Source organism: Mya arenaria, chromosome 11, assembly GCF_026914265.1.
Source record: "Mya arenaria isolate MELC-2E11 chromosome 11, ASM2691426v1".
Taxonomy (NCBI): domain Eukaryota; kingdom Metazoa; phylum Mollusca; class Bivalvia; order Myida; family Myidae; genus Mya; species Mya arenaria.
The window spans coordinates 53,707,799-53,728,643 of record NC_069132.1 but is presented as its reverse complement, the minus strand read 5'-3'; the positions used below and the strand labels follow the sequence as shown (position 1 = coordinate 53,728,643).

General features: G+C 33.9%; 2 protein-coding genes across 2 annotated transcripts; one reads left to right on the top strand and one right to left on the bottom strand.

Moving 5' to 3' along the window:
* Window positions 1-187: 187 nt before the first annotated feature.
* On the bottom strand, window positions 188-13,339 carry LOC128207842 (RNA transcription, translation and transport factor protein-like). The gene is made up of 8 exons (XM_052911009.1): window positions 13,168-13,339; window positions 11,020-11,144; window positions 10,192-10,291; window positions 8,513-8,611; window positions 5,567-5,655; window positions 4,772-4,840; window positions 3,780-3,828; window positions 188-3,427 (listed from the first exon to the last, which is right to left on the bottom strand). The coding sequence occupies exons 1-8, from the start codon at window positions 13,337-13,339 to the stop codon at window positions 3,264-3,266; spliced, it is 867 nt and encodes a 288-aa protein (XP_052766969.1). The 3' UTR covers window positions 188-3,263.
* LOC128207841 (phosphatidate cytidylyltransferase, mitochondrial-like) lies at window positions 13,326-17,411 on the top strand. Its single transcript, XM_052911008.1, has 2 exons — window positions 13,326-13,482; window positions 15,432-17,411. Exon 2 carries the CDS (start codon window positions 15,747-15,749, stop codon window positions 16,818-16,820), a length of 1,074 nt encoding a protein of 357 aa, XP_052766968.1. The 5' UTR covers window positions 13,326-13,482; window positions 15,432-15,746; the 3' UTR covers window positions 16,821-17,411.
* The last annotated feature ends 3,434 nt before the right edge of the window (window positions 17,412-20,845 follow it).

Genomic DNA, 20,845 nt, shown 5'->3' with positions numbered 1-20,845 from the left:
AGACACTCACAAATTATAAGAAATGAGAGTGGCGTCAATACCAACATAATAAATCACCAGCAGCTGTATTGTTTGATAATCAATGTAGACTTAAATGCGATAAGTGTCTTGCAATCTTGCTCACACGGGGATATCAGATATTGAAAAAAGTGGATGAATGAAACATAACAAAACATATAACATTTTTTCTTCTTTTTTTATACCATTAACTAATCCCAAGTAAAATGTACATGTCGTCAGCAACGTTAAGTCAATAACAAAATTGAATAATAATTGTAAATACTAAGCCTAAACAACCAGACATTTTTCATAAAAATATAGCTTTAAATTTTGAGTTTAACCAATCACTGTCAAAATATACATTATTACAATCAAAAGAAAATCTTACCAAGCAGAAACAGCTCGTTTTCAAAATTATATTTTTTCCAATCGGATGGCAATATTATTAAATCTACTGAATATTTATTTTGGTAATCAAGCATAATTATAGCCTCTACTGATTTTAATCCAGTGAAATGGTAGACTGAAACAGTGACTTGGTCAGTAGACAAAATATAATCACAAGCACTAGGTTGGTTAAAGCTTATTTGTATGCATTAACCAAATAAATGGCCCAAGTGTCTGTGCCACTCCATTGATTTGAACATAAGCAGGAAATATGACAGCATGGTTTCCCTGTGACTTAAAATAGATTGGTGATTTTACGACATTCCAGGCCCAATTATTTGACATACTAGCTGGAAATATGATACCAGTTTCTGTGACTAAAAATAGAATGGTGATTCTGCAACATTCCAAGCCCAATTATTTGACAAAGCAGGTAATATGACACCACAGTTTCTGTGACTATAATTAGAATGGTTATTCTGCAACATTCCTGGCCCTATTTTTTTGACATACTAGCAGGAAATATGATACAAGTTTCTGTGACAAAAAATAAAATGCCGATTCTGCAACATTCCAGGCCCTATTATTTGACATAGCAGGAAATATGACACCGAATTCTCCTGTGACTAAAATAGAATGGTCACACTCATGGTGTGACATGGTACTTTTTAAGTAGTTTATGCTTCTATTTGAAGAAGAATGTCTTTGTTATAATGCTGAAAACGAATACTTCAAAAACCTTACAATATGACCCAAATCTGCTTGTTAAAGACATAACAATACATGTTCAAATATCTTCTTAGATTTAACTTGATTTTAAGATTAAAATCTTAGTGTTTTGATTGGATTATACAATTAATTAGCCAATAGAATCACTGAGGCATGTCTTATGATAAGGATAAGAACCGTATTGAATATTTATGAATTAAATACAGTTTATCACTCAAAACACAAGAGTCTTTAAATCAACCTAAAATGTTAAAATTATTTAAATTCATTTGAACTCTATTTTAAACCTGATTTTATAAGAATGAAAGTTTTGTGTCAGATAAGACATTGAAGGTCAAATGGATGTATTGTGATATACATAATGTAAATCACAATTGTAACATGGTTACATATATTATAAACAGCTGGGACTAATTATATTATATCGTACATAATTACATCATTATAATGTTGTTACATTGTCAACATATATGTATATACATTTATATAATACATGTACACGTCAGTTTAAAAGAACAATAATTCATATAGCATCAGAGTATTGTCACATTATTGTAAAGAATAAAACTTTAAGTATAGAATTAAGAGGGTTTTTTATGAAGAATGTTGGCATGCAAATATATTTGTGTGTCCAATTGTAAAATATTACCCAAAAATAAACAAAATGTATAATGCAAATTTAATCAATGCATGAACATGAACAAGTGGCAATTAATAAACGTGACTGAAAATAACAAGAACACCACAAAAATGACACAAGGCTCATCTATTGTTTGTTGTGTTTCTTTTTATCAGAAAGGGGCAATCGGCATCACCATTATTAAAACCAGAGTTATGGGCCTTGATATACCTATCTGAATCATCTCAGGCAACATGTATCATTTTAATATCTTTTCTTTTTGAGTTATATATATATATATATATGGCCGGATGCCAATGGCACCCTCTCACATTGCCTGGAGTTTTATTTTTGCAAAAACAAACATTTAAATAGAAACTGACCATAGAATGCAACCTACATTTTCAGCCAATGAAGTTGCAGACAGGGTATCATTTAGTACTAGGCTTTATCATTCAGAATTTCAACCTTTCCCATTGGTTTCAAGATCAGCCTACTGCCACTCATCTGATACACACTCCCTTTGTCAGGTTTTTCGTTGACAATGTGTCAGCCAATGAGGTAGTATTATAAGACAGTTACATGACCTGAAGTAATATCACTACGCTCACTCTGCCCATTCTTAATCATTAAAATGTTACTTCATGTCATCTAACTATTACTTAAGCTAAATTCACTAGGACTTCATCACAAGAATTAACTCTGAGCGTGACATAAAAGATCCTGTTGAAATTACTTTGGTTCCTTTCTCACACATAAATAACTTGTCTTTTTGGTTTAACTGTCTGACATGATTAAAAAAATATCAGTAACTTTGAATACATGTAGGTGGGCGCCATTTCATCGCGACTCCTAGGGGCAATTTCTTACCTTTGAAGGATTTCAAACAGTTTGGTAAAACAAACATATGTATTTTATATAATTGCAGTTAAAAATCTCCTCTATAAAAGGTATGATACGGTTCCTAGGATTTTTGATAATTAAGATAGCTCTCTGGCCTCAGTTTCTCAAACAATCTCAGTCCCTTATAACAGCTTCAAGCAAGGCACACCCTTTTTCTTTACTGCGTCTTAAAAACATCATTTACAGTAGGTATAAATTTTTAATGTTCTCTGTCCAGAGATATGACAGGAAAATAGTTTAAAGTAAATCACAATAAAACTAGGTTTTATTTCCAACATCAAGTTTAGTAATTATTTGAAAAATTGGGCCATAATTAATAACAGTCTACTCAGACTTGCGCCATTTTGTAATATATAATGATTGTCATTCATATATTCAAACATTAAATTGTAGTCATAAATAACCAATAAACAATGTATTGAACACATTTTCATTACCAATAGAGCTTAAGGAGTGAACACCATTTTTGTAAAAACAATTACCCAGAGTATGTGGAGCTGGTAAAAAAAATAGGACATTATTAAATATTTATATGTTTACATGTGGATCCGATCACAACTCAAATTAAATGCCATACACATATATATTGCCGGTCACAAAGTTGCACTTTTAACTTAAACACTATTCATCGTCTGCGAGCAAACTTGCTATCACGGGGTATAGCGGTTTTGGGATTTGCAATTAACTCCTGTACTGCCACAATAGCATGGTTAATGTTCGATTGAAGTTCACGTAAGTCTTTTATATGCAAGAGACGTAATATTTTGGCTGCCTCGTTAATTATATAATCTGAAAAGAGAGAGGAAGAGAATAACATCAATCACAATACAAATCAAACAGTTATCAAAGTTTTTATACCAATTTTGAGATTTTCTCTTTCTTTTTAATACCTCTCCAACCCATAAATGTTGAATTCTTTGAATAAATAAATCAATAACCAATAACTAAAAAAGAGTGAATGGAATACTTGGCCAGTCTGATGAACTATAATGCATTTAGGGGTTTAAGGGTTTTAAAACAAATTATTTTTTTTATGAAAAAAAAATATCTTTTTTTATAAAAAAATAAACAGAATATCAGATTATGAAAACAATTTACTCTGTAGTTCTGTAAATACTTTTCGACACCGAATATAACTTACCGCCAGTATCAAAACCAAGTTCTGTCTTGTCTATAGGAATAACCTCATTCTGAAAACAGTCATGATTATAAATTACTTGGAAGAATTGCTTGAAATGTCATAGTAAAGTAATTTGAAAAATGAGTTATATATATATTCAAGCGTAAATAGCGAATATTATGTAATGTTGGCTGATCCATGAATTTGTATAACTTCGAGTCACTTGTGAAAATTTTGTATCCTAAGAGACTGAAGATCAAATGGTATGCACCTTCATGTACGTAATGAGAAACGATAAAATTCATTAGATCAACTGACTGGCATGGTATTTCTTTTAGTATATAACTTTTATAAAACTAAAAATAATAATCATTTTCTATACAATAGCATTTAATTTTGATGACAAACATTTTATTATTTCTTTCGCATTATATTGCTGATGTAGATTTTCACATGTGCACTAGGCTACAGTGTAATATGGAATCAGAAAACACAGTGTTTAAAACAGATTTTTCTCCAATGTCTATATTCATGATTGAATCATGTGATAATCTAGATGGAAATTATACAAACGTAAGCGCTGCAGGACATACTGTAATTCCCATCTGTTTTGGTTTTTTTCCGTAAAAAAGGGGCATCACTCCAATTTTATTAGATCCAGAGTTATTGCCCTTGATGTACATGTACATTTTAACTTTCAAAAAATGTGTATTAAGTTTAATTTGAATATGTAAAATGATTTTAGAGTCATAAGGTTAAAGTTTTTTGAACGCCAAGAATGCCAAAAAATAACCCTATAATTTTTTCTTCTTAAAAACAGACCACTTTCAGACGACTTAAAAATATCAGAGTATTTTGTCATGAATCTCACTCGAATCTAATAGCTGTATTTTTTTGTAATTTATGTATAATATGTAAAAAATGTTGTTAAGAAGGTTAATAATATGTATTGATTTTATTTTTATATCATTATGAAATAGCACTGAATAAACTTTCATGAGAATATTACTTACAGGATTAGCTGGCTTTTTCTTCTCTAAGATCTCCTTGGATAGTTTTTCTTTCACTAAAATACAGATAGCCTGCAAAGACACAATAAGTCAGAATAAGTACCGTGTATTTGATGACCATACCCCCAGGGGACACACAGGTAAACATTCTGTATGTAATGCAATTAGTTTGCCAGCTGATCTCATATAAATACAAGTAGCGTTATATTGAATGTCCTTTCGTCTGACAAAAAAAACAAAACAATTCTTGCTTTTACCAGGAAAACTCTTGCTATTTTGGGGAAAGGACCCTACTCCAAATCTAAAATCACTGCATTTCCATGTCAAATTGCATACAGAACCCCTACAATTTGGTAAACTTTAGAAAAAATGACAACTTACAAATATAACAGAATGAACACCATGAATCTTACCTACAGTTGTTAACCACATCTTACCTACAGTTGTTAACCACATCTTACCTGTAGTTGTTAACCACATCTTACCTGTAGTTGTTAACCACATCTTACCTCAAGTTGTTAACCACACCTTACCTAAAGTTAATAACCACATCTTACCTATTGTTCTTAACCACATCTTACCTAAAGTTGATAACCACATTTCACCTTAAGTTGTAAACCATATCTGACCTGAAATTGTTAACCAGATATTACCTAAAGTTGTTAACCACATCTTCCCTATAGTTCTTAACCACATCTTACCTACTGTTCTTAACCACATCTTACCCAAAGTTGATAAACACATTTTAACCTTAAGTTGTTAACCACATCTGACCTTGAATTGTTAACCAGATATTACCTTAAGTTGTTCTAGGTGGTCTTGATAGGGTGGAATCTGAAGCATCATAGCAAGTGAAGTCACCCCGGCTTTGAAGTCGGGGTCATTGACTGAAACATTACCATTTATAGGCATTAATTGAACCCTATCCTGAACATGTATACCAAGAGGTCACGAAATGATTTAAGATATTATTACTTTTGCTCACATATTTTTTTCAGCTGTAAGTATATAATTTAGAGTAATGTGTTTTTAATAATTATATTTACTTTCAAATATATAGTCGAAACCAGTTGGTTTGATATCGCTTGGCTTGATTTTCTTTCTGGTTCAAACTTGATGTTAAGGACCGAATTTATTTTACTCTATGTTCATGCTTGACTCGATACTCATGAGGCTCAAAGTATTTAAGTCGTTTCCTGGGATATCGAGCCAACGGGTTTCCACTGCACAACAAGTGTGCGTATTGTTGTATTTGCCTGATGAAACAAAAGCCCAACAAAGTTGGTTTTCTGGTAAGCGAAGTGGTTAGCACATTCGCTTCACATGCCAAGGAGAGTGACTTGTATAAGCTATCATGGCTTTCTTCACAATCATTGTAAAATATATAACGTCTAAACTAACAAAGTATCACACACCTGTATTTGGAGACATCACAGACATTTCAAGGCATGGTTCTTTACACCAGTTATAGGGAAGACACCCTAGCTCTTATTGTGGGGGAAAAACCCGCTTTTTTCAGTTTTGGGGGAAATTCTCAAAGTACTTTTTCAAACAATTTGTACTATTTAGTTTTACAAATGGAGTATATCAATTATGCTGTAAATATACATGTGTATCACTCTGACAGAAACATCATTAAATGAATGGCGAGAGTCTTATTATATAAATTTAAACAAGAGCTGTCACAGAGACGGCGCGCTCGACTATTCCGCCGCTTTTTAATGTCAGGATTGAAACGTTTTGGCGAAACATGCATGGATCACTGTTAGATAAGATTTCAATGCAATACATGGTGTGCTGAGATATTAACATAAATGTGGTTCCATGCAAAATTTTAACGAGAATTTCTAAGTCTAATAATAAAGGGCCATTATTTGCAAAATACAGTTATCTAACTTGGTTATTCAATTAAGTTGGGTGGATGAATACCATTGTATAAAGCCTCAATGCAATACATCAAATAATTGCTGAGATATTATCCTATGTGTGCTAACATGCAAGACCTTAACCAGAATTTCTAAGTCGCATAATAAAGGGGCAAAAATTATATATTATAAAAGATAGAGTTATCTTACTTGATTAAATAAGAAGGTTAAATAGATGGGAGCCTGTGTGTAAAGTTTCAATGCAATACATGATGTTTTCGCTGAGGTATTGACTTAAAAGTGGTTACATGCAAAACCTTAACCAGAATTTTTATGTCTAATAAAAAAGGGGCCATTATTTTAATTTAATGCAAAGTGGAGTTATCTTACTTGGTTATTTAAGTAGATTGGATGGTTGAGTACCATTGTATAAAGTCTCAATGCAATCCATCAAGTAATTGCTGAGATATTAACCTATGTGTGCTTACATGCAAAACCTTAACCCAAATGTCTAAGTCAAATAATAATGCCCCATAATGCAAATTATGTTCAAAAAAGTGTTATCTGGGAATACATATCTAATGTATCAATGCAATACATGATATATTTGCTGAAAAATTGACTTAAATGTGGTTACATGCAAAACCTTAACCAAAATTTCTAAATCGAATAATAAAGAGCAATTATTTTGCATTAAATGCAAACTAGAGTTATCTAACTTGGTTAATTAAGTAGGTTGGATGGTTGACTACCATTGTATAAAGTCTCAATGCAATACCTCAAGTAATTGCTGAGATATTAACCTATGTGTGCTTACATGCAAAACCTTAACCCAAATGTCTAAGTCAAATAATAAAGGCCCATAATGCAAATTATGTTCAAAAAAGTGTTATCTGGGAATACATATCTAATGTATCAATGCAATACATGATATATTTGCTGAAAAATTGACTTAAATGTGGTTACATGCAAAACCTTAACCAAAATTTCTAAATCGAATAATAAAGAGCAATTATTTTGCATTAAACGCAAACTAGAGTTATCTAACTTGGTTAATTAAGTAGGTTGGATCCATGGTTGAGTACCATTGTATAAAGTCTCAATGCAATACCTCAAGTAGTTGCTGAGATATTAACCTATGTGTGCTTACACGCAAAACCTTAACCAGAATTTCTAAGTCAAATAATAAAGGCCTATTATTTGCATTATATTCAAATAATTGTTATCTAACTTCATTAATTTAGTATGTTAGATAGTTGGGAATACATATCTAAAGTTTCAATGCAATAACTGATGTATTTACTGAGATAATGACTTAAAGGCGCTTACATGCAAAACCTTAACCAAGGTGTGACGTCAACGCTGACGCCGCCGCCGACGCCAGGGTGAGTAGTATAGCTCTCCTTATTCTTCGAATAGTCGAGCTAAAAAAATTGAAATAAGTATTTTCAGAGGCTATTTTTGTAAAAAAAACAAATAGGGTCTGGCCCATAAACATTTGTTACCAAGTTTGGTTTTGACTGAATAATAACTGTTTTAGGATGACATGGACTGTTTTGCTGCACTCTATATTATTCTAATTACAGAGTATACCATTGGAAAATTGACTAGCACATCTTTGTAATGCAAAAAGGCATTATTTTTCCACGCATTTTTATATATGTGATTCCAATTGCTTTGAATTCTTTCCTACCATATTTTGACTTATATATATGTGTTTCTAAACAGACATTTTGGGAATGTGATTCCTGCATATATGTGGGGGGGGGCATACTTTTGGTGTTGGGAATTTGGCCAAACTTTGACCCAAAATTGTAAAGAAAAACATTATTCAGGAACAGGTTACATATTAATTCCCCAGCAAGGGGCCATAACTCACAGTCCAGACTGTCCAGAGGGTTAGAGGACTGACTGGTGGGTGGTGCTGCTGCACTAGAGGACTTCAAGGTGTTGGGTTTAATTGTCTTGTATTTTTCCACTGAAATATAAACATGTAAATAATGAGATTATGGGAGTGTAGGCCTATTTATACTCGCACTCGGGCTTTGCCCATTCGGCGAGTGCTCCGTTAAGATTGTTAGTCATTTTAGGTTTTTGGAGCATAGTGCACAGACAGAATGTAACCCTGGTTAGAGCTACCCTGGTTCTTTAACGTGCACCAGTGTATAGCACTGTCACACAGGACCCCCATTTAACGTCCCTCCCGAAAGACGATTATTTTTTTTAGTGATGCGACGGGGGATCGAACCTGCGACCCCTGGATTGATAGTAAAGTGTGTTACCGCAAGACCACAGATCCGCCACAATATTATAATCTTTGCATCAAATATTTATAGTCCACTTGGTTAATAAAGCTCTTTGGGCTTATTTTCATTGTTATATTGCCTTGCGACTTTAAATAATAATTACAATTATACACCTTTTGCCAATGTGTAGCAATAACTCTCAGCTGGTCCGCTTTATATAAATCTTTCACATTCATAAATAATAGTCAGCTTCATATAAATCTTTCACACTCGTAAAAAATGTAAATAATGTACATAATATTTTTTTTTTAAATCTTTAAACAGATTAACTTTATAGTTGTTCTACATGAGGTCGTAATTTCATCAGTGCTCAAAATTGCACCGCATCGGTGAAGTGCTTAGGTGGCTTGCTCAAATTGGGGATTTTATACAACAGGGCATGTTGAATTCTTCTGATGCCAAGCACTAGTGTAAGAATTGGGGATTGTTCATCCAAAAGGCAAATTCCGATGACTATTTCAGCATAATGTAACATTTAACAACCTTGGCCGAGGGGTGATAGTGGAATAGTGGTATAGGTGTCTGCCTCTCAACCAAGAAATTGTGGGTTCACTCCACACGAGGGCTTCTCTCTCATGGTCTTTCGAAAAAAACATCAGTACTGGTTTCTACCAAGGAAAAAGACTTGAGCGCAATTTAGATCTACTTTCATTTGACTTCAAAATCCAGCTAATATAATTTAGTGTAAACTATCCTTGGACTTAGAAGGGGCTTCATGTATTTACATTTTACAATATATGACGTTGATTCATTTTAATTACGCTAAAAACCGTCTTAACAGGTAAAAATGTTCACGAACACAGTCATGGCTTTATTTTGTCCCCATACTTGGCATCAGACAACAGAAACATTAAACCTACGTAGACTCAGTATTAGTGCAAGGTATCGTCCATTTTAAAGAGACTCACACACAGATCTTTGTATGAATGCAATGATTTTTTTTAAACTTAGTTGAAATTTAGTTTTTTTACTTACTTTTATGAACAAATATGAAACAGCAACTGGCAGAAACTCATTTGAACAGAATTCTGTGAATCCTGATATGAGCCTTAAATAAATTTGGTAATTCCAAGCCAAAAAAGGTTCATTTACAATAGGAATACTTACACTTTTCAGCAAAAAAGAGCGTTTTTTGTTACATTTTAATCTAATGAATAATAATAGAGCTTTACTTTCTTTTTTTTCTTCTTCAATGTCTCACCCTACAAAAAGTCAAGTCCTTTTAATAAATAGCTATAAACAGAATAAGAACCTTCATCTCCGAAATCCAGCCGTACAGCGTAACCTAGCAACCAGTCTATAACAGCAGCCTTCTCTGACACTTGATATGGACATCCCAGGTCTCGTGTATACTGAAAGAACAAGTACATATAGCAGAAATAGTCATTATAATTAAAGGCCTTTCAGCAATTTTTGTTTTGGGCAGATTCTTACTGGAAACATGTACCACAACTTTTTATTTTTTTTGTCTTGGAACGAGCCAATTTATGCAAAAATGCATGTAAACCAGTCATATAAGACTGCTTACAAAAAATCAGATCGCAGATTTTCATATTTAAGTTCAAAAATTTATGTTTATGCACTTGTTCTGAAACTGTTCGTTACGTTTTTAGCCATAAAACATTAATTTTAGAACGGATATATGAAAATCAGCGATCTGATCTTTAATCTCTGGTTTGCAGATATTTATGCAAAAAACAAAAACATTCAGAGACAAAAAATAAAAAAGTTGAAAAGATGATAAATCTGTGAGAGTGCAGCTTATCGTGCATTATTGTGGCTGATAGCAGAATAATTTTAAAGCCAGTCTATGTTCGAAGTTTGAGCCAGTCTATAATACTACTGTCTGCAAATGAACTTAAAAGCATTAAGGTTTAAGAGCATTGAAAGATACAGGGTTTTGTTTAATGCCCATATATATACCATTTCATCTTTTAATCTAGTGCAATATCTCTACAGTCAAACCTGTATTATTGAGTGGCCACCTTTGGGAAAAGGTCAAAGTGGATGCTTAACATTCCTTATAGATTCCTACACTTTATCTGGAAAAATAATCTGACACTTGCAAAAATACTGTTACCTTTTCATATGCCTTTAACCATTCTGGGGAAGCTGTGTTTCGTAGCCCAGCACGGTCCTCTATTTTGTAATGACGGATTTTCTGGTCTTCAAGCCAAACAACAAGATTGCGTAATTCATTTTCATCTGAAATGATATTCATGTCACTGGGAATACAAATTTAATGTTAAATATATATAGAGATCCAGGAAAAGACTGAAAGTGTTTATGACAATCAACTGATCAAACAATCGTAGAAGCCAACTTCTGGTATATACTATATGTTCTAATTCGACATTCAGCTAACACAGTCTCAAGCCTTGAGCAATTTAAGCCAAGCAGAATTGTTTACCTTCAGTATAAAGCTACATGTACCTTTACACCCAGTTAGAGCAAACGAGGAATTCCAGCCAAGCGAGTTCGACCCAACGGGGTATGACTTTATATATGTCACAGGCTTAGAAAAGTATACAGCCATCTAGCCATTGAGGTGCTCAAAAATTGAGTTAACTAGCTCACAAACTGTGATCTGTGCAAGACAGTACCATATTCACCCCCACTGTTCTGGAATTTGTCTGCTGAGTTCCAAATATGGACCATTTCAATATGTGAGCTTCTGGACTAACAACAATTCTTGGTCAATCGCATGCACTCAAGCACTAGCAACAGTCCTGTGTTTGGCACCAAATTCCACAGGGTCAAAATTGATTTCAGAAAGTCCATGAATCATTTTCTAATGGTCACAGATGACAAGATTAATAAGTATTTTAGACAGAGTAATGCTTTGGTAAACGTGATTTTGAATGGTTTGACGTGAAAAGTTAAAAGGGACTAACACCATATAATACCATTGTAATAAAACAAAATATTGTTGTGTACACTTACGACACATGTATGTATCTTTTGCAGTTTTATTATATTTTTCCAATGCGAATTTTATTGGGTATATCTGGTACATAAATCCCATAGTCCAAATAATTGTACATTGACAGATTTTTTTACCATGTTTGATATGGCAAATCCTTCACGTACAAATTGTTTTGTATGAAAAGTGGGTAGTTATTCCGATAGGGACTCTGGGTTAAAGCATATTGCATCTATAAAATATCATAAAAACAAGAAATATTACCAGATAATGTTATTTTATATTAGTTCTGTACACAAAAAATAAATATCCAACGAATAATTATGAATTTGACAGTTTTTTCTTCATTTCATTCTGTCAAAACATAACGATATATACACGAAGGGCACCTTCAAGGCTTCAGTTCACAATTTTAAAACAATCGGAACATTTCGGTCATGGCCGAGTTGTTACGATTGTATTTACGTAGACTATCTCGATGCTTCCCTTGCAGAAATTATTTCAATGTGTTTTCAAATCCTAACAATTCCTATGATCTCTTGTCAGAGGTGGCCAAGTTACTACGATTGGGTCGAGTTGTTCCGTTTGGCATAATTGTTGTCTGTGTCAGTCAACTTTCGTTTTATTGGAAAGGTAAATAATGTGTTTTAATGCATTAAATGCTTGTTTTGCGCAAAATAACTTTTCACTTACATTGTAAAATATGAATATGTAAACCTTTATTATCCATTTCAACCATAAAATACTTCACTTAATACAATTTCAATATTTTTCAAACACCCCTGGTTTTTGTACAAACCCGTTTAGACGTTAGGGAATGGAAGAACCCTGTATAACATGTCTATTACTTTAGACTAATAAATCCCAGTGAATTTAAAAAATAGCATTGGTATCTGTCTAGATCTGCGCTATTCACAGAACATTGACATGTTGCACATACAGTGATACACACTATAATCTGGGAAAATAATATGCGCTAATTTTAAACAGGTTACTCAGCTGAGATTTGATAATTCTAGGCTTGTTTTAAGAAAAATTCTGTATTTGCTGATTTTGGACCATCGGGTGTCTATTTCCTTTAACACCAACAGTATGGTTTTATTGTGGCAACAATGATGACAACACTAAGTCTATGACCGAAAAGGAGAAATGTTTAATTCAACAACTTTTGCTAATTGTACGATGTCATTACAGGGGTAGTTTCTGCATTACACTGTTTGGCATCCGGATCATTCTACGTCCGAAACACTGTTACAATATGAAAAAGGCTGTTCAAAAGACGGACATTTTAGCAAAACATATCACCTGAAAAATTGAAGTTATGAGGTTGGTGATATTTCAGGGCACATAACTTTCTCGAAAATAAGGCTGCCATATTGTAGAGAATCTTGAAAATTAAAAAGTACTTCGCATGCAATTTGTACCGGAAGTTCAACACCGGGCATGGGAGATAACTACCAGTATACCTTGCGGGCATTATGTCATGAATGTCAAATTAAATTTTAAGTTGAATCTGTGTATGTCGATGGAACATATGGTGTGATACCGTTAGATGCAATAATTGTATTGTCTTTTGCAGTCGAATTTAAACACTATTCGAGCAAATGGAGTAAAATTAAGGTATATATTATGTGATTGTTCGTACTCAGTTAATTTCGAACTCAAATTGAAGGTTTAATACAGGTACAAATAAAATTTACATACAATCCAATATGTCTATTTCTAAAATATTTTCCCTCTGAATCAATGTATTCATTGGCTTCTGAACAGATGTTTTTTGATATACTTCAATAAGTAAGCCAATTCCTTATGCACCAGTCAATTGTAACCATGCCCCCCCCCCCCCCCCCCGGTCCGGGAGTATACCGGGGATAGCCAGGGAAATGGGCCATGTTTTTACCTTCCAGATGGCCCCGCAGTGCCGGGTGACTGCAGTGGTTTTGTCTTCACGCCAAATATAGCGGGAAATTGGCATTATCTAGGGTCCCTTGGGTGCGGGGGCATTCGGCGTGGGTTTTACCAGCAGATCGTTCCAGCATGGTGGAGATTTTGCCCGGGCTTGGCTGGACAGAAAGTCAAAATCCCGCTATTCCCCGGACCTGGGGGGCCGTGGTTACAAATGACTGGTGCATTTATAGGAAGAGGGAATAGTCATGCTAAAATGCCGTCCAGGCCTCTTTTTAAATGATGTCTAGCCCGGACAAGGCCTTAAACCTTATGGTCTCACTGCTCTTGGCAGTATCAGATCCGCAATCTGGGCTGTATTGCTCTGCCTGGGACCAATCCTTCTCTCAGGCTCCGCCAATCTGGGTCAAATTGCCGTAGCCACAATAATGCGCGTATACTATACTGTATAGGGAAAGTTTTTTAATATTTGGATATTTATTGTGTTCCCTAAACACCACAAGTCAACTGATCAGTACCAATGTAAAATATATTATTCAACTATTACTCTACAATACTGAACACTTCACTGTAAATTAAAACACAAAAGTTACTCTTTAAAGGGTCTGTACACCAAATTTGCACCAAAAAAAGTTTTTTTCTGTAACGAATCTCAGGCCAATTATTTGATAAAATGTTTTACTCTTTGATATCATAATTTTAAAAAAAATACCAAAATGTAAAAATAAAATCGAGTTGGACAACGGGTTCAAACCGGTGTTGCCAAAATTGTATTCCAGTGTCGTATCCATTGTGCTACAAAGGCTTACCTTCAACGGTTGGAACAATTAAGCTGTATACCTAACTTGGTAATATCACGTGAGAACATTGACTAGCCAATCACGCATAACGATTAAATCTACTAGGAAGACACACCTAGTAATCTTTTTCAATGGAAAAATACGAAAAAAACTGCGAAAAATAGAATAATTGTAAACTATGTGGTACTTCAGTTAGTAAGTTTCAATGTATTGTACACATCGATACCAAGTTTATGTCAGTTTTCGACAATTTTCTTCTTTTTTCGCTATTTCCTCATACGGAGTACAGCCCCTTTAATAATTTTAGCCAATACCTTTTACTTATTAAACTTTAGTGTTTTATGAAACACAAAGTTTAGTTTAATTTAGATCGACTTCTGCCCATAAAGCATCGCAATTTTTAAACCATCTAGCAGGTGCCCGTTACCTTTCCGCTCAATAAACTTGGCGCTGGGATCTGTCATTCTTGGCTAGAGGAAAACAACAAGTGGGTTATGGACGCGTAGAGTCGCCAAATCAAAAATCGTCAAAGACTCTGAAGCGGCTGTTTATATGGACTAGTATTGCCAATGTGCCAATTGTGCATTTACCGGACCATGGCTTTAAACTCTCATTAAATGATATATGAATTAAAAATTTCCAGCAATTTGTATTTAACACTGATATAATATGAATAGAAATAAGCTTGACTATAGGAAACTATGTTAATGATATAACAGTAATAATATTAACATCTATTACAAATTAGATATAAACAAACTACATCTGAATTTAACACTGAGGTAATAATGTGGGAACATATTACAGTAATTGTTTTCTTTTAAAGCATACAGATTATGCAAATGTTTTCTTTCCCTATTTCAGAAAGATGGTTCGTCACAGCAAGGTACAAATCCAAGTACTTGCATTGTACAGGGAATTTATGAAAGAAGCCAAAACAAGGCCTGGACTTGCAGATTACATTCGCAGTGAGTTTAAGAAGAATGCATCAATTCCTCGTTCAAACACTATTCAGATTGAACAAATATATCGCAGAGGGCATCGGCAATTGAAAACCTTACGAAGTACTGATGTGCAAAGTGTTGGTGTCTTCACAAGAACCAATGAGAAAATGAAGTGACATTGATTATAAGATTACAAATTTGTTTATTAAGACATAGATTTAAGCCAATATTTACTATGCTGTCGTATTCAAGTATGTCTCTTTTGAAGAACTTTCGAGTGGGGCTTACAATGGTAAGGTGCCTCACAACTTCAACACAAGTGTCGCAGACTGATGTATTTCAGAGAGTGATGAATACTTTCCCAAATGGTGTGCAAATGGCGTTCGCTTATGGTTCAGGGGTGTTTCAACAGCAGGGTGGTGATATGTCGAAGAATATGCTGGACTTCATTATGATTGTTGACAACCCACATCAATGGCATTCAGAAAATTTGGCGGTTAACAATAAACATTATTCATTTCTGAGGCATTTAGGTGCTAAAGGAATATGCAATATTCAAAACAACTTTGGAGCTGGCGTTTATTTCAATACCCTGGTTCCATTTGAAGAAAGAATGATTAAGTATGGTGTCATTGGCACAGAGAAGTTGATTTCGGATCTAGTCAATTGGGAAACTTTGTATGTAAGTGGAAGACTACACAAACCTGTCAAAATGGTTAAGAAACCTACTTCTTTTCAGCTAATCACCGCTCTAGATAGTAACCTTTGCAGCGCACTGCACACATCGTTATTGCTTTTGCCAGAGACATTTACTGAAGTTGAATTGTTCACGATGATTACTGGCCTTTCATACAGCGGGGATTTTCGTATGACCTTTGGCGAGGATAAGGGAAAAGTGCTGAAAATAGTGACTCCAAATATGGAACAATTTAAGCAGCTTTATCATCCAATCATAGAAAAGAACAACTACATTCATTATAACAAACATATAAGTAAATTTGTAAATTTGCATAATGAAGTAACGAGATTTGATAATCTGAATTCATTACCACGATGTGTGGTTCAGGGACTTCTGAAGCATCAACACAATCCAAATATGTATCCCGACACGGAGGAAGTGATACGGAAGCTTGCCAAGGACACAAACATAGCGGAATACGTAGCTAAAAGTGTAGCGGGGATCGTTAATAAGTCCAGTTGGAGCCAGAGTGTCAAAAGTGTGTTAACTGCTGGATTTACAAAAAGCATAAAATACAGTTACAGTAAAGTGAAGAAAATGGTCAGAGGCATGAGGAAAGTTGAAAAATGAAAATGTCATCATTTTTAGACTGGGCCTAAAAAAGTACATTTGGTTTTGGTAACTTGACCCAACCTACAAAAAAGGTGTTGACTCTACTGTTTTTATATTCAGTTTAAAAAAACAAAAACAAAACTAAAAAAAATCTATTATTTTTTGGTGCTTTTCAATATATGTAGTTTAAAACCTTCAATGCTTTAAACAGAAGATTGCTTTAACACAATTTTCCAATGATGCAATAACATTTTTATATAAAGCCTTATAAAAAGATAAAAAGCCTACCTTCCTTTAATAGCTTTTTTTGAAAAGGATGTAACCATAACCAAACCATTTTTTAGGCCCTGGTCAAAATCAGCACTAGGTGGACTTTTGGTCTTATATAGCAGGGCTTGTTGAAAAGAAATAATGCCAGGCAATAGTGTCGGTTTGATGACAGTCATTAAATTGATAACTAAACTTTCCTCAATTATTAGTCATATTATGATAATATATTGATGTTGAAATTTACTTCATAAATATCTTTGCATTGACACAATGAAGAAGACTTTCATAGAGTAAATAACCAAACGTTTTAGTTGAAAAAAATAAAATTATGAAAAGGTCTGTTTGTTTTGAAAATTCATCTTAAAGCATCACATATTATCTTCTTACAGGAGGACATTCCAGTTAACCAGTAAACATAAGTTCTAGGTCTTTACTCATTTCTTGCTTGATTGTGAATGATGAAAAGCTAATTATTTAAGAAATCACTTTATAGTCTGTTTCCTGGGTGGAAATGGCCATGTGTTGAGATAGAACCAAAAACCTCTAGGTCCCTTTAACCTCTTTAAAAACAATATGGTTTTAACAAGAAAGCTGCAGAGCGAACACTTAAAAGCTCATCTGTTTTTATTGTTTTCATTGTAACTAGGAGCATAATTTTACAATTATTATCCCCTGCCTATGAAATAGGGAGGGGGATATTGAAATGGCGTTGTCCTTCCGTCCGTCCTTCCTTCCGTCTGTCCGTCACCTGCGTTTTCTCAGTAACTATCCGGTAGAATTTCATGAAACTTAAAATAAATATGAACCACTATACTGGAATGATGCCCGTCCAAAAAAAAATTTGATTGGTCAATTGTCCTTGGAGTTATTGCCCTTGATTTTTTGAAAAATGCACATTCACAGCCATTTCTCAGTCACTTACTGGCAGAATTTCATGAAACTTAAAATAAATATGAATTACTATACTGGGATGATGCCTGTTCATTTTTTTTTGATTGGTCAATTGTACTTGGAGTTATTGCCCTTGATTTTTTGAAAAACTCATTTACAGCCATTTCTCAGTAACTAGTTGGTAGAAATTCTTGAAACTTGAAATAAATATGAACCAACATACTGCGATGATGCCTGTTTATTTATATTTTGGATTGTTTAATTTCTATATGAGTTATTTGCCCTTGATTTATTAAAAGATCCATGTTTGCAACTGGGCAAAACATGTGCCGTTGTGAAGTCAACTGAATGAATATGGTATCAAATCATTTACATTTATTATAACACTGACTGATATATAATTATCCATGCATTTTAGCGCCACTTTAAGAAGAGTAAAGATATCTATTGTATTTGTGTCACTGTTGGTTTAAGTAGCAAAACCTAGTATTCACATTTTTCCTGTGTTATTTAAGTAATAATAAATGACATCCCCTTAGTTTTGTAATATCGATTTTTAACCCATTCACCGCATACCTATGCTGTTGAAAATAGTGCAGTTCCAGATAAGACGCCGCTTTTAAAGGTGGCGTCTTATCTTATACTGTACTATTTTGCAATGATTGATGTTTCCGAGTAAGCAGTTTTGGAAAAGACAGTTTTATTTAATCATCCCTCTGATTTATTTCGTTAAAATATTTTAACATAAAGTAGTCCCGGTCGATATTTTATAATTTGGCTCGGAAAGGGATAAACCAATGTGCTTATCTTATTCTTTCTGAGATTGTTTTTAACCTTCAAGCACAAACAAGCCATCAAGCACAAACAAGCCATCGTTGGCGGGGGATATTTTTTCACTGAAAATGCTTGTTAAATCCAAAATACCCAGTTTCAAATGGAACTCACTATAAATGTGCATATTGTCTCTTGCAACATGACTGTGTACCAAATTAATTTGAATATCTTTAATGGTTATTTAGATAAAGCTGCACTCAGGGGCATATTTTGACAATTATTACATTCAAAATACCCAGTTAAAAAATGAAACTCACTATATACATGTGCAAATTGTTACTTGCAACATGAATGTGTACCAAATTTATTTAAATATCTTTAATGTTTTTTTAGATAAAGCTGCACTCTCACAAATAATGAGTTTTGACCTTTTTAGCTCGACTATTCGAAGAATAAGGAGGGCTATACTACTCACCCTGGCGTCGGGGTCCGGTTAAAGTTTTAGGGCAAGTTGTGATTTTCACTTTATAAGTCCAATACCCTTCATTTAATTGACTTAATACTTCTCACGGTTGTTCAGGGCCATCACATATTGAGGTTACATAACTCCATATTATCTTTAATACAGGTTATGGCGCCTGATTTACTTCGGTTCAAGTTTTAGGGCAGGTAAAGTTTTAGGGCAAGTTGAGATTTTCACTTAGAAGTCCAATACCCTTGATTCAATTGACTTAATACTTCACACAGTTGTTCAGGGCCATCACATAATGAGGTTAGGTAACTCCATATTATCCTTTATTCAAATTATGGCCCCTGATTGACTATGGAACTTAGGTTAAAGTTTTAGGGCAGGTTGGGATATTTATTAATTACTTCTATACCCTTTGTTCAATTGACTTAATACTTCACACAGTTGTTCAGGACCATCACACAATGAAGTTACATAACTCCATATTATCCTTAATACAAGTTATGGCCCCTGATTGACTTGGGGTTAAAGTTTTAGGGCAGGTTAAAGTTTTAGGGCAAGTTGAGATTTTTACTTATAAGTCCTATACCATTGATTCAATTGACTCAATACTTCACACAATGTTCAGGGCCATCCCATAATGAGGTTACATAACTCCATATTATCTTTTACACAAATTATGGCCCCTGATTGACTATGGAACTTAGGTTAAAGTTTTAGGGCAGGTTGGGATATTTGTTGATAACTTTTATACCCTTCATTCAATTGTCTTAATACTTCACACAATTGTTCAGGACCACACACAATGAGGTTACATAACTCCATATTATCCTAAATACAAGTTATGGCCCCTGTTTGACTTAGGTTAAAATTTTAGGGCAGGTTAAAGTTTAAGGGCAAGTTGACATTTTCACTTATAAGTCCTATACCCTTGTTTCAATTGACTTAATACTTCACACAGTTGTTCAGGGCCATCGCATAATGAGGTTACATAACTCCATATTATCTTTTATACAAATTATGGCCCCTGATTGACTATGGAACTTAGGTTAAAGTTTTAGGGCAGGTTGGGATATTTGTTGATAACTTTTATACCCTTCATTCAATTGTCTTAATACTTAACACAATTGTTCAGGACCACACACAATGAGGTTACGTAACTCCATATTATCCTAAATACAAGTTATGGCCCCTGTTTGACTTAGGTTAAAATTTTAGGGCAGGTTAAAGTTTTAGGGCAAGTTGGGATTTTAATTAAAAAACTTCTATACCCTTCATTCAATCCACTTCGCTGAATTATTGATGACCATCTTATAACAAGGAACATAACTCCATTTTAACCCTAAATTCAAATTATGGCCCTTGAATGTTTTTTGTTTTGTTTTTTTTCTTTGAATTTCTTTTGAAAGGCACATTTTTATATTCTTAACCACATTTTCATAAAGGGAAAACCAGTTATTTGAATGACTTGCGTCATTGCTAAAGCGGGCTGGTTGGAGGGCAGCGTCAAAGTCACCTTACATGTATGTATTGAATAATTTCAGCTAGGTAAATTGACCAAGAGACCAAACTTGGTATATGAGTTTATGGAGACCTTTAATGGGAATGCTTTTGAGGCCCCTAGGATCAAAGTCAAGGT

What these genes read in the sequence shown, in the direction of transcription:
- LOC128207842 (XM_052911009.1), bottom strand. Translation starts at nt 13,339, where the DNA reads ATGCCCGCAAGGTATACTGGTAGTTATCTCCCATGCCCGGTGTTGAAC. An exon ending in TCATAACTTCAATTTTTCAG is followed by an intron (nt 11,145 to 13,167) that starts GTGATATGTTTT and finishes ATATCATTTCAG; the next exon opens with ATGAAAATGAATTACGCAAT. An exon ending in CCCTCTGGACAGTCTGGACT is followed by an intron (nt 5,656 to 8,512) that starts GTGAGTTATGGC and finishes GTAATGTTTCAG; the next exon opens with TCAATGACCCCGACTTCAAA.
- LOC128207841 (XM_052911008.1), top strand. Translation starts at nt 15,747, where the DNA reads ATGCTGTCGTATTCAAGTATGTCTCTTTTGAAGAACTTTCGAGTGGGG.